The 14,399-nt window shown below is 37.1% G+C and overlaps 1 protein-coding gene across 1 annotated transcript in view; it reads right to left on the reverse strand.

Moving 5' to 3' along the window:
* COG5 (component of oligomeric golgi complex 5) overlaps nt 1-14,399 on the reverse strand; it is a 272,865-nt gene that overhangs the window by 55,197 nt on the left and 203,269 nt on the right. The window contains 2 exon segments of the mRNA XM_047754267.1: nt 11,678-11,777; nt 13,976-14,137. Of these exon segments, the coding sequence (XP_047610223.1) occupies nt 11,678-11,777; nt 13,976-14,137 (262 nt within the window).

The following is a 14,399-nucleotide window of genomic DNA, read 5'->3' on the forward strand; positions in this document are numbered from 1 at the left end:
GGGATGACTAAATGTACTATTTTCAACTTCTTTTTCTAGCCTAATAATATACCTTGAGACTTTTCCAAGTCAGCATGTAGAAATCTTCACAAGACTACAAAGCTATTCTCTCACTGATTTGTAACTGAACTCCCAAACTATCAATATTTCCTTGAAGGATTTTCTTTGGATGTTTGGGAAAGGAAGGAAGGGGATCTCAGCTCCCCAGGGTACAATATTCTTTGTCATTACTATTACTCTTTCAAGGTTATTAGAATGATTGCTGTTAGAAATTAGATTTTAAATAGGGTTCTCAGCCATCATGGTGCTCGCATATGTTTTGAATTAACAAAAGTGAAAAATCTATATACTAAGTGAAGTAAATCAGAGAAACACAAATACTGTACAGTATCATTTATATGGAGAATCTAAAAAATAAAATAGTGACTGTAACAAAAAAGAAGCAGACAACAGTTATAGAGAACAAACTAGTGATTACCACTGGGGAGAGGGAAAGAGAAGAGGGAGAGAGGCAATATAAGGTTAGGGGAGTTAGAGGTACAAACTACAAGGTGTGAGCTACAAGAATATACTGTACAACAGGGGGAATATAGCCAATATTTTATAATAACTATAAATGAAGTCCAACCTTTAAAAATTGTAAATCAGTATACAGCACACTTGAAGTTTGTATAATATTGTACAGCAACGATACTTCCATAAAAAAGTAAAAAAAAACTATACTCAAAAAAAAATGCACCCCCTCCCCAAAATTCTAAAATGCAGAGCATATTACATTGTTTTGATTAGTTTATTTTAGGAGGTTTTTAGGTTTAAACTGGGGAGAAGCGAATGGCTGGTGAACTAAGGAAGAACAAAAAGGCAACTCTTTTTCTGAGTTGTGTCCTTTTCCACTTTTTTCCCCTAAGATTAGTTTATTAAATACAAGAGATTCACTAAACAGCTTCCAAAATTTATAAAGTCCTCCAAATCTTTTGTATGTTTTAGAATGAATGACTAATCTATAAAACTAGGATATACCTATGCACCACCTATATCCATCCCTGTACAGTTTTGTTAAGCATTTTTTTTTTTTGTATTTTTAGGGCTGCACCCATGGCATACGGAGGTTCCCAGGCTAGGGGTCAAATTGGAGCTGTAGCCGCTGGCCTACGCCACAGCCACGTCAATGCCAGATCCAAGCCGCATCTGTGACCTACACCACAGCTCACGGCAAGGCCAGATCCTTAACCCAATGAGTGAGGCCAGGGATCAAACCTGCATCCTCATGGATGCTAGTTAGATTCATTTCTGCTGAGCCACGATGGGAACTCCAAGTATTTTTAACTGAAGTATAAAATCAAGATAGAAATTTAAAAAGTCAATGGAATAATAAAGGAATTATCACATATCAAAAACTCTTATAACCACAGATTAAAAATTTAAACATTACTAGCAGTCCATACACCTTCTCATGTGGTTCCCGCTCAATCCCTGTCTTCAGCTTCCTTCTGCAAGGTGACTTCTTCATAAGATGCAATTATTTAGAACACGGTGTATTATTATTATTTCATTTACAGTAACATTATTATGTATATTTATATTTTGCTCTATATTATGATTGAGATTCATTTGAATAGGAATGTATGTAAGCTATGGTTTGTTCATTTTTAAACGATATATAGAATTCCACTAAAGAATACCTCAGAATTTATGTACCCATTCTATTGTTAATTTGTATTTGGGTTGTTTCTAGTTTGAGGCTATCACAAGCAATACTGAAATACATCTCTCATGATGTACATGTGCAGGCATTTCTAGTACGTTTTCCTTTAACATTTTAGATCTGCGCTCCACCTACAATTGATTTTTGTCTCTGGTAAAGGTCAACTTTCTTTTTTTCCCCCATAAGACCACTGAGGAAACACCACCACTTCCTGAAAAGACTATCCTTTCCCTACTGCTCTCCAGTGCCATCTCTGTCACAAATTATATGACCATTTATGTGTGGCGCTGCTTCTTCTTCAACATTCCATTTCTCTAACCTTGAGCTTATACTTCACTACCTTAATAATTATAGGTTTATAATGGGCCTTGATATCTAGCAGAGCAAATCTCCCTGTAGGGATAAAAAGCATACTGCTACATTGAACAATTCTGGAAGAACTGACACATTCATAACACTGAGTGGTCCAAATTAAGAACAGGGTATATGTCATCCTTTATTTAATTCTTCTTTAAATTTCTCTTGGTATAACTTAGTTTTCAGTGTACTCTTGCCCTTATTTTATCGAATTCATCATAGGAATTTGTTCTTTTTTTTTTTTTTAACCCCTTTCTTTTTAGGGCTTTACCTGTGGCACACAGAAGTTCCCAGTCTAGCGAGAGAAACAGAGCTGCAGCCACTGGCCTATACCACATCCACAGCAACAATGGATCCAAGCCATATCTGTTCCCTAAGCTGCTGCTTGTGTCAATGCTGATCTTTAACCCACTGAGTGAGGCTAGGGATTGAACCCGCATCCTCATGGATACCAGTTGGGTTCTTAACCTGCTGAGCCACAATGGGAACTCCTAGGAATATGGTATTTTCTGATGCCACTATCAACAGTGGGTTTTGTTTTGTTTTGTTTTCCTTTTTAGGGCTGCATCTATGGCATACAGAAGTTCCCAGGCCAGGGGTTGAATCAGAGCTGTAGCTGCCAGCCTAGGCCACAGCCACAGCAACAAGGGATCCAAGCTGCATCTGCGACCTACACCACAGCTCCTGACAATGCTGGATCCTTAACCCACTGAGCAAGTCCAGGGATCGAACTCATGTCCTCATGGATACTAGTTGGGTTCATTATCACTCAGCCATGATGGAAACCCCTACAGTGTTTTTTAAAAATAAATTATATTTTTGTTTACAGTTGATAAATAGAAATAGTTGATTTTTGTATAACTTGTGTATAAAGGAGTTCATTACAAGCCATTCCAAAACATCTGCTTTGGTATATTGATTATTTTAAGCTCAAGGCATTTGAAAAACAGCAACTACAAGGAAAGGCTTTCTCTGAACTCACCTTATTTAACTATCTAAAGGCAGATCCTCAGAAAGGGGTCCAAGTATAAGTTCTCCTCCTACAAGTTTCACTAGCCAGGGAAGATTGACTTTTATCACAGGAGAGGAAACCACAAGGAAACATCATGCCCAAAACAAGTTTGTCAAAGTATCGTATCTTCCATTTATCCTTCTAAGACCCCATTCAACTTTTCTAAAAATCATTTATTTCCTCCTAAGTAATCTATACCCCCCCCCACCCCTTATTAAAAGGGGATATAAATGCTCAAATACCATCTCTCTTTAAGGTATTCACTTTTTTCCCCTGTGATGCCCTAATGCATGCACACACTATTAAAATTTTAATAAATCTGTATACTGTTTTTCCTGTTAAGCTGCCTATTGTCAGTTTATTTCATAGATCCAGCTATTGAACCCCGGAGTGCAGAAGGAAATTCTTTATTCTTTCTTCCCCTTCATGTACACTGAGTTTACAAAAGCCACTCTACTAATTCCAGAACAGGCTTTTGGTTTCATTGATTTTTCTCTACCAGTTTTCTGTTTTTATTGATTTCTGCTCTTGTCTTTATTATTTCCTTCTTTAAATCAAACTGCTATAGATTTGTTTTTTTTTTCTCCTAATTGAGGTGGAATATTCAAATAGTAATTTGAGACACCGCCCCCTCCCCGTTTTTTGCGCCCAATATAAGTATTTAATGCTCTGTACCTCCCTAAGTTAATGGCATCCCATGAGTTTTAAGACATGATATATTTTGATATGGCTTATTTACCTAAAATATATTTTTACATTTCCTTCTTTGACCCAGAAATTATTTGAAAGCATGTTATTTAGCTTCCAAATATTTGAGATATTTTCCACATATTTTTTAGTTATTTTGGGAGGAGTGGGTCATAGACCTTTTCGAAATCTGTTACAACATTTTTCCAGAAAAAACTCACACAAAATAACATTTTATAATTTCCTGGGGTACACAAGATGGCTTGAAACCCCTTCACAAACCTCTGAGATGAACAATTTCTATCCAAAGATACTGAAAAATGATTTTTTAAAAAGGCTGCTCACAAAGGAGAAAGAAGACTTTTTGGATTCCTATCACAGAGAGAATTCTTTTCATATGTACCATTTTTTAAAAGTATGTCTCAGGGAGTTCCCGTCGTGGTGCAGTGGTTAACGAATCCGACTAGGAAGCATGAGGTCGCGGGTTCAATCCCTGCCCTTGCTCAGTGGGTTAACGATCCAGTGTTGCTGTGAGCTGTGATGTAGGTCGCAGACGCGGCTCAGTTCCTGAGTTGCTGTGGCTCTGGCGTAGGCCAGTGGCTACAGCTCCGATTCGACCCCTAGCCTGGGAACCTCCATATGCTGCGGGAGCGGCCCAAAGAAATAGCAAAAAAAGACAAAAAAAAAGTATGTCTCAGAAAATACTCTAAATTGGCACAAATTCATACTAGTGACTTTAGCTCAAAAGATAGCTGCTATGTGCTTGCTATAGTAAAGGATAAAGACAATCAACCACTTCTTAGATGCAAATGGATTCTTTCATACTCAACTGTAGTGAATTTTAGTTTGCATCCTAATTTTTCTTTGGCCACACCCACAGAGTGCAGAAGTTTTCTGGCCTGGGAGCAAACCTGAGCCACTGCAATAATCAGAGGGCAGGTAACCCAAAGAGATCAGTGTATTTTTACAACAGCTAAAGTGCATTTAGCCCAAGAGAATCTACTGATACCTTTCTTCTGTTTGCATATAATATAAAAACTCTGCCAAGTGATTTCATATTTTAAAAAATCTTTTATTAGAATGTTAATAACACAGGCTATCACCATATGATATTCTATGAAACAGTATTTTTCAGGTAGATGACATTTAAATCTGCATTTAACAATTCTTTTAAAACTAAAAAAGTTAAACTCATATGCTTTTTTTTTTTTTGTCTTTTGTCTTTTTGTCTTTTTGTCTGTTGTTGTTATTGTTGTTGCTATTTCTTGGGCCGCTCCCGCGGCATATGGAGGTTCCCAGGCTAGGGGTTGAATCGGAGCTGTAGCCACCGGCCTAAGCCAGAGCCACAGCAACGCAGGATCCGAGCCGTGTCTGCAACCTACAGCAACCTACAGCTCACGGCTACACCACAGCTCACGGCAACGCCGGATTGTTAACCCACTGAGCAAGGGCAGGGACCGAACCCGCAACCTCACGGTTCCTAGTCGGATTCGTTAACCACTGCGCCACGACAGGAAATCCAAAACTCATATGCTTCTATATCATCATTTAAATACCAAACTTGTAGGTTTTCTTTCACTAGAAGAATGTCAAATCTTCAAACTACTTATTAATTATACAAAGAATAAAGTGTATATTTACAAAGTTTGAAAAAAAAAAAAAAACACCTACTACCATCAAGAGCTACTGACCCCGTCTTACACAGTTACAGACCTGCACTGAAGTTGAAACCTCCCCTTAAATGTCATTCCTATTATTGTTTCAAATGGTCTGCAAACTAATTAAATGCCAATCTACTTTTTCACAGTTCATAACATTTGACATTTACACTAAGAGTCCATATGTCATTCCTGGAAACGATCAGATAATAGTCATTGTCATAAAATTCCCTAACAATTCACCTTTTAAAAGGAATACTTACTAGTATCTTTGCCTATAACTCTGTCATCACAATAGTTTATAAATTATCAAGGTACCATAGTAATTCCCTTATATACTAATATTTTAATTTCTTTTTTAATACATATGGAACAAGAAAATATTGTTTCCAACTTGTGATAGCAAGGTCTAATGACACTTTCTACTAAAGGTCACATTTCATGACTCTACAAACTACCAGTATATCACCATTAAGTAACCAATTTGTTCAGTTCAATCAAAAACGTTATGACTTATACATCTGTAGGCATGTGTGTGTATTTGGAACATAATATTCTACTTAGCAAATTAATTATAACTTCACAATTGCGGTCAAGACAAATAAATAAGAATTTTAAAAAGAGGAGTTCCTCCTTTCCATAGAAAAGAAAATCATGGACTTGGAGAATAGACTTGTGGTTGCCAAGGTGGGGAAGGGGAGGGAGTGAGTGGGCCTGGGGGCTTGGGGTAAATAGTTGCAGAATGTTGCCTTTGGGATGGTCTAGCAATGGGATCGTGCTCAGGAGCACTGGGAACTCTGTCTAGTCACTTAAAATGGAACATATAATGTGAGAAAAAAGAATGTATACATGTAAGTAACTGGGTCACCATGCTGTACAGTAGGAAAAAAACATATATATAAAAATAAACAAGTAAATAAATGAGGAGTTCCTGTCCGGGCTTAGTGGAAACGAATCTGACTAGCATCCATGAGGATGCAGGTTTGATCCCTGGCCTCACTCAGTGGGTTAAGGATCTGGCGCTGCTGTGAGCTGTGGTGGAGGCCAGCATCTACAGCTCCGATTCAACCTCTAGCCTGGGAACCTGCATATGCCACAGGTGTGGCCCTAAAAAGACAACAACAACAACAAATTTTAAATGGAGACAGTCTAAAATAACACTGACATCATTTTCACAAAAGACCACCTTTAGTATTCATGATACATACTAAATTAAATACACGTTCAAGGAAGCAAACCCTATGATCTATAACTCAGATGTGAGAATTCAAGGCTAAATCCTTGTTATTTCTTTTTTCCTTTCTTTCTTGTTTTGTTTGTTTGTTTGTTTTTTGCTTCTTAGGGCCACACCCACAGCACATGGAGGTTCCCAGGCTAGGGGTCAAAACGGAGCTATAGCTGCTGGTTTATGCCACAGCCATAGCAACACCAGATCCGAGCCGCATTCGCAACCTACACCTACACTACAGCTCATGGCAACACCAGTTTCTTAACCCACTGAGTGAGGCCAGGGATCGAACCCACAACCTCATGGTCACTAGTCGGATTCACTTCTGCTTCGTCCCAATGGGAATTCCAATCCTTGTTATTTCTTGATTAAACAACCAAACCACCTAAATATCTGCTATAGTCTGAATGCTTGTATCCCCTCAATGCATATGTTGAAACGCAATGCTCAATGTGATAGTATTTATTAGCAGGTAGAGTCTTTGAGAGGTTATTAGGTCAAGAGGGCAGAGCACTTATGAATGGGATTAGTGCCTTTATAAAGGAGGCTTGAGAAAGTCCCCTAGCCCTTTCTACCCTGTGAGCTTACAGAAAAAGCTATTTACGAACCAGGAAAGGGGTTCTCACCAAATACTGAATTTGATGATGCCTTGATCTTAGACTTCCCAGTCTCCAGAACTATGAGATAAAAATTGCTATTGTTGATAAGTCACCCAGTTTTGGGCATTTTGTTATAGTAGCCCTAAAGGACTAAGACACTATCCATTAAGAACAAAGAAATAAACTATGATACATAAAGATAATGGGCATGTATTAAAGTAGTAGATACAGCTTTCTATGTCATATGGCAAAAGAATAAATAAATCACAAAACAAAATTACCTAAGTAAAAAGAAAGATGTATTTGTGTTGTACAACAGAGTTTTAAAGCTTGGACTAGACTCAAATCTGAAGTCTCAGTACTAGTTTCAAGGCTTGCTAGCTGGCACTGTACTTTTAGCAGTCAAATTGGGCAGGCTACCAACCTTTGTTAGCCCCTATTTCCACATTTTATGGTGGTAGATATTGATACTTCCATTTCAAGGGTTGTTATGAAATAAACGAGATAACACACTAGAGATGCTTAATAATAGTACTTATTTTTATGATCCTACCCTAACCTTAAAAATGAATTCTCTGGCACAAGAGTCAGAAAAAAGGTTATATAAAGATTTGTCCCTACAGAGCTTTAGGATTAAATAATACAAAACTTTGGTGATTAATAACAAAGAAGATTTAGAAAAAAAAAAATGTATAATGATAAAATAATTTCAGATTATTATAAGCAAATATATGTACTATGTATATAATATATGTTATATTCTATTATATCCTACCCAAAACGCTAAAATAAAAATGTTGAAAAGAAAAAACATATAGCTTTTATAGGCATATGAAAGAATATACACAAATGTACATAGTGAGTTTAGATGGCCATAGGATCAACTTGAAAAACCCTTTCATGATTCCTTTTCCTGATGTGAATTAAAGCCATAGTTAAGCATGATAAAAGATTCTGATAGCCAAGAAAATTCCTCAACCAACCTTTAGGAAAACAAATTTAAGATTCTGGAAAACTGTTCATTCTACATTTTCAAGTTTTGTATTTTCAAGTCACCCTTTTTGAAAACAGTCAAAATTCTACTTTCCTTTATCTCACTGCTTAAACATTCATTAAGGATCTGATTTCTATCACTTTTCAACCATGAGGACTTAAGGCTTACACATTTCATTTATAAAAAGAATTCTCCATTTAGAGACTTAGTTATACCAAATTTCAAGTCAACATTTCCATTTACAGATAGAATAGATTTTCTACTTTAAAATGTGTTTCAATCTTTCTCTCCTTAAAGATTTAATATTTGGCTATTTTTCTCTAAATGTTTTCAGTGAAATAATTATACAGGAAGAATATGGCAAGATCAAATAACAAAACTTGTCAAATTTAAAAACAGAAAAAATTGGCAGAAATAGTGTCATTAATAGCCAAAAAATAAGAGATGAACATTTAAATGTTACTTGGCATTAATCAATAACGTTTTAAAAAATAAAGCATATGATGATGCTCTTTGTACTCTTAAGGCTTAGGCTATCTTTAAACACTAAAATGAAAGTAGAAAAGTAAAACACTTCAAAAAAAAAAAAAGGAAAAATTTAGTTAAAAATTTTTTGGGTCAGTGACTTGTAGGTTTGGTAGGCCTGAGTAATTTAGGGTCACAGACTACTGGACCAACAGCATCAATTCAATCAACTATTTTTCATATACTTTAATTGTGTCAAAGTTTTTATCATTACTGCCTTAACTGAAGTCACATGTTACATTTATTGCTGCCCTCCATGACACAGAAAAGTGAAATACTTTCCAAACAAATGCAGGCTCTTACTTTATAATATTGTCTTCAGGTGAGACCACCTCCAAGGATATTTTTTTCCTGACACTTTCAGTAATTACACTGAATTCTATTGGATGTAGTTTCATTTTACAGCACTAAACCATGTTGTTAAAAGTAATAAACATCTTAATAACGCTTCTATTTAAAAAAGTTTGAGAGAAAAATTAGTCATCTAATTACCTACAAAGAGCTTCCAGGGTCTCTACAGGCCCAGTTTTCAATAAACAAAGCTTAAAAAAAAGATGCTTCTAAATTATTTGTCAAGACTGCAAGAATAATTGAACAGAAAATTACTAAGCAAACAAAATGGGGCCATTCATTGGAACTGAAAGCAGCAAGCCTCATGATACGACTTTTACCACCAAGGATCATTTTATGCAAATTCCTTCAGTTCAATTTGTTAGCATCCTACTCTAAAATTTTTTCAAGAACTAACTGGAACTACTAGGACATAGGTAAAACCAGGTTACTGCTGACCCTCAAACAACGTAAGTTTGAACTGCAAGGGTCCATTTACATGCGGATTCTTTTTAACAGTAAATACTACAGTACTACATGATCCACAGTTGGTTGAGTCCATCTACACCAAAGGGATGATAAGGAGAAACCACCATAGAGAGGGTTTTGTTTTTTTTTTGTCTTTTTGCCATTTCTTGGGCCGCTCCATCAGCATATGGAGATTCCCACACTAGGGGTCGAATCGGAGCTGTAGCCGCCGGCCTACGCCAGAGCCACAGCAACACGGGATCCAAGCTGCGTCTGTGACCTACATCACAGCTCACAGCAACACCGGATCCTTAACCCACTGAGCGAGGCCAGGGATCGAACCCACAACCTCATGGTCACTAGTTGGATTCATTAACCACTGAGCCACAACGGGAACTCCTACACATGGACTTTTAAAAGCAGGGAGGGTAGGTTTCCCTAACCCAAGTTGCTCAAGGGCCAGCTGCACTTCATTCGACAATGTTTCAATTGGGAACAGTCAGAGAGGCCAAAAAAATGAACACATAAACAAAAAACCCCCATCCTGGTTGGCTACTCCTATAAGGACAGTAGAGATACTAAATTTTGTCACATTCTCTAAAATTAGTCCATCAATGACAGCTGTTCCTTGGATTTCGGCCTTGGATTAAAGCCTTGTTCCTCAGATTTCAGTTAGCACACATATGTAACTTTAAAACATTAATGTAGAGAATAAGACTACGATTCAGTTATGCAGCTATTATTTTAAATATATGCAAACATCTGTTTCAAGTAGAGTAATTTTGGAGTTCCTGTTCTGGCTCAGTGGTTAACGAACCCAACTAAAATCCATGAGGACACGGGTCCAATCCCTGGCCTTGCTCAGTGGGTTAAGGATCTGGCGTTGCAGTGAGTTATGGCATAGGTTGCAGACGCGGCTCGGATCCTGTGTTGTTGTGGCTGTGGTGTAGGCTGGCAACTGTAGCTCCGATTTGACCCGTAGCCTGGGAACTTCCACATGCCGCAAATGCGGCCCTAAAAAAAAAAAAAAAGAAGTCAGGTAAAGTAATTTTGGAATTAAGCTTCCATGGTCTAGGGTTAGAACTTTCAGAAAGTAAATCAACACTTTTCTTCTACAATGTTAGGCACTTCACTTCTTCTAATCATTTTCTAATGGTTTAAATCAGTTCCACACTAGGTAACAGCACATGAATGATATCTGGAGTGAGTGGTCACATGAGAGAGTAAATCTGATCAATTTGAAATAATAATGCTTAAATATATATATATATATATATATGATTTAGCCTATAAAGTGGCACATGCATTTTTTAAAGTCTTATAAAACCTACCTGGGAGTTCAGTTCCCTTGTGGCTCAGCAGGTTAAGGACCCGACACTGTCTCTGTGAGGATTCAGGATTTATCTCTGGCCTGGCTCAGTGGTTTAAGGATCCAGTGTTGCTGCAAACTGTGGCATAGGTTGCAGATGTGGTTCAGACCTGGTGTTGCTGTGGCAGAGGCCTGTAGCTATAGCTCAGATTTGACCCATGGCCCAGTAACTTCCACATGCTGCAGGTGTGGCTGTAAAAAACAAAAAACCTGCCTGCATTCTGAAAATGTAACAATGTTAGGAGGGTCAGTTTTTAAAAAGATGTTAACATTTTTTCTGGTTTAAATTCATAGGAAAAAAAAAAGAAAAAAAAAAAGGAGTTCCCGTCGTGGTGCAGTGCTTAACGAATCCGACTAGGAACCAAGAGGTTGTGGGTTCGGTCCCTGCTCTTGCTCAGTGGGTTAACAATCCGGCGTTGCCGTGAGCTGTGGTGTAGGTTGCAGGCGCGGCTCAGATCCTGCGTTGCTATGGCTCTGGCGTAGGCTGGTGGCCACAGCTCCGATTCGACCCCTAGCCTGGGAACCTCCATATGCCGCGGGAGCGGCCCAAGAAATAGCAAAAAAAAAGACAAAAAAAATAATAATAATAAAAAAAATAAATTCATAGGAAAGTTTCAAAATTTCAATGTAAAATTTTCTAGTAAATTAATATTCAGTCAATTCAATATTTATAGTAATTCAAGTACTATATAATAAGTAATTTTAAACAAAGTCACGACAGTTTACAGAAGGGACTATCTCTTACCAGCTGCTCCGATTTTATGCCATACAACTGGATGGTCTTAGCCACATTTTTTGACACAGCTAATGTGAGGTTTGCATCAACAGCCGCTACATTTAGTTCACTGAAGGAAACAAAAACAGACTTTAATTATTAACAACATAGTTCATCAACAAAGTAAAGAGCAACACATAAACCTAAACTCAATAAACAATGTGGTGATTCTTTTTATAGATTTCACTTACTGCATTGTTGCATTTTCCATCCTAAATTCAGCATTAGGAACAAGTGCTCTGAGATGGTTTAGCTAATGACCAGCTTCTCTTTAATAAAAGCATGTCATGTGTGGGTTCAGGCTGTGATTAAGAGAGTAAATTGTGTACAGATTTTAAAAGTAGCACTCTTGTTAAAACTGATAAGTGCAATTAGAGACACTGCATATCATAGACATCTGCAAGGAAATGACAGCTCTTGAATGGAAATGGTGACCCTGGAAGGACACAGGCTAAAAATATAAATTACACAACACATAAAGATAACTCAGTTTCTGCAGGAATTATGCCAATTCATGCTATTTTGATAGAGTGGCTTTTTAAATATATCAAAAGTGTAAAAAGGATTTAATTCGAAGTTTTAAAAATTTGGATTCTTTAAGTATTTTTCATGCTTATTTCCACCTTTAACATTAGATTGAGACATTTGAGCTGACTGCAAAAAAAAAAAAAAAAAGTATAAAGACCATGGTAAGTACACCAGGAGTTAAAAACTGCATGAAAACCCACACACAAAGTAGAAAGCAAGAAAAGTAATGATTGTCTGAAGCAGGAGAGTAAAGCTTGGCACTGACCAGATTCTCTTCATGAAGAAAGCAAGGGACTTTGAAACAGAACTAGTGCATACTATGTGTGACAAAAATGCCCTCTCATATAACAGTGAGACATAATTTTATGAATGTTTACTTTCACATTCTATTAAACAATGGCATAAGTTTGCTTCTTCAAGTTCCAAGTTATAACCAATCACAGCAACATGAAGCTGCATAGGGGGATGGGAGAGAGAGCTCCAACATGTCCACAAAGAGGTCAACGAGATCAAGCTGCATCTACGGCTGTTTTTGTGACTACTGTACTAACCAGATAACAGAGACATTATGGTAAAAAAATCTAGAGTCGGACTTTGGAAAGTCAAGTTAATTGTGGAAAGATTTAGGGTTAAGATGCTGAGCAATTTTGACACTGTACAGATAGGAAATACGCTTATGCATGTTATACCTGGGGGCTTTTTATCCTTACCGTGAAATGCCTCAGAATCACCATCTTCAAATTGGTAACCTAAAGGAATCCAGACTTCTATATCTTGATCCTGTATTGCCTAACTACTACTTTTACTCTTCAAAATGTTCACCTATAAATGTATAGACCTACTGTTCGGACAACTTGTTAGCTATGACAGAAACTGAAACAGTCTCAAAGGCAGATTAACCTGGGTGGCTGTAAAATGTCTAAAGGCAACAGTATGATCACATTGTCTGCAAGCATTCAGGTGGCACCTCTACCAGGACACGTTCCTTTCGAGGAGTTTTAAAAGCTGTCGCATTCACTTAGAAAGCTTAAAATAGTAAACATGAGTAGCCTAATCAGGATTATAATCCTTGTATGCCATGAGGTACTTTCTGGATTTAAGATTTAAAAAATTTATCTCTGTGCTTTATTTAGTTTATCAGTTTGTAAAATTATTTTTATACTTACTTTCCTGTGTAATTTTAGAAATTTAATATGGCATAAAGAATTAGGTTGCCTTACTTTGTATCCTTGACAAGATACAGAATAATTGTAAATTGACTATTTTTGGACCGCATTTAAGTGGTTTTATTAATTGGAATCTAAAGTACTTACTACATGTGTACTCATTTACTGCAAAGCTCTTGTTTTAATTGCCAGACTAATTACTTGAATAATTTGAGATAAATTGAAAATGTACCGCCTTTGGAGTACCCATCATGGCACAGCGGAAACGAATCCAACTAGGAACGATGAGATTGTGGGTTCGATCCCTGGCCTCGCTCAGTGGGTTGGGGATCCGGCATTGCCATAGGCTGCAGTGTAGGTCGCAGAGGCGGCTCGGATCTGGCATTGCTGTGGCTCTGGCATGGGCCAGAGGCAACAGCTCTGATTAGACCCCTAGCCTGGGAACCTCCAAATGCTGTGGGTGTGGCCCTCAAAAAAAGACAAAAAAAAAAAAAAGAAAACGTACTGCCCTCATACATCACTAACTAATGTGGCAGGCATTTTATGATATGTCATTATATAAAAAATAACATACCTTGCTATAGTTTTAATGATACCTTCAAGTTCGTCGGCAGAAGGAGGATTACGACCACCAGGAGGAAAAACCAAATTGATAGGATCAAGGAGTCGAGATAAGGATTTTGACAGGTAAGCAGCCTCGTAGGGTTGTAGTGCGTCTTTCAAAGCCTTTTCTGGACTGTGGAAACAAAGTTTGTTAAAAATGAACTTAAATTATACAAAACTAAATGCTATTGTATCAGGTTGTAAATGCCTTTCTTAAAAACATATCTCCCATATAAAATGTAGCTCTATGTGAAGAAAAGAAAAAAAATGTTTAAAAATGTATAAATATATTTACAAATACATTTCATAAACACTCATTAAGGACTAAACATTTTAATTCATACATAATTTCTAGGTCTAACTGCAAGATAGTATGCACCAGTATCTACTGCAGT

The sequence above is a fragment of the Phacochoerus africanus genome, chromosome 11 (genome assembly GCF_016906955.1).
Source record: "Phacochoerus africanus isolate WHEZ1 chromosome 11, ROS_Pafr_v1, whole genome shotgun sequence".
NCBI classification, from domain to species: domain Eukaryota; kingdom Metazoa; phylum Chordata; class Mammalia; order Artiodactyla; family Suidae; genus Phacochoerus; species Phacochoerus africanus.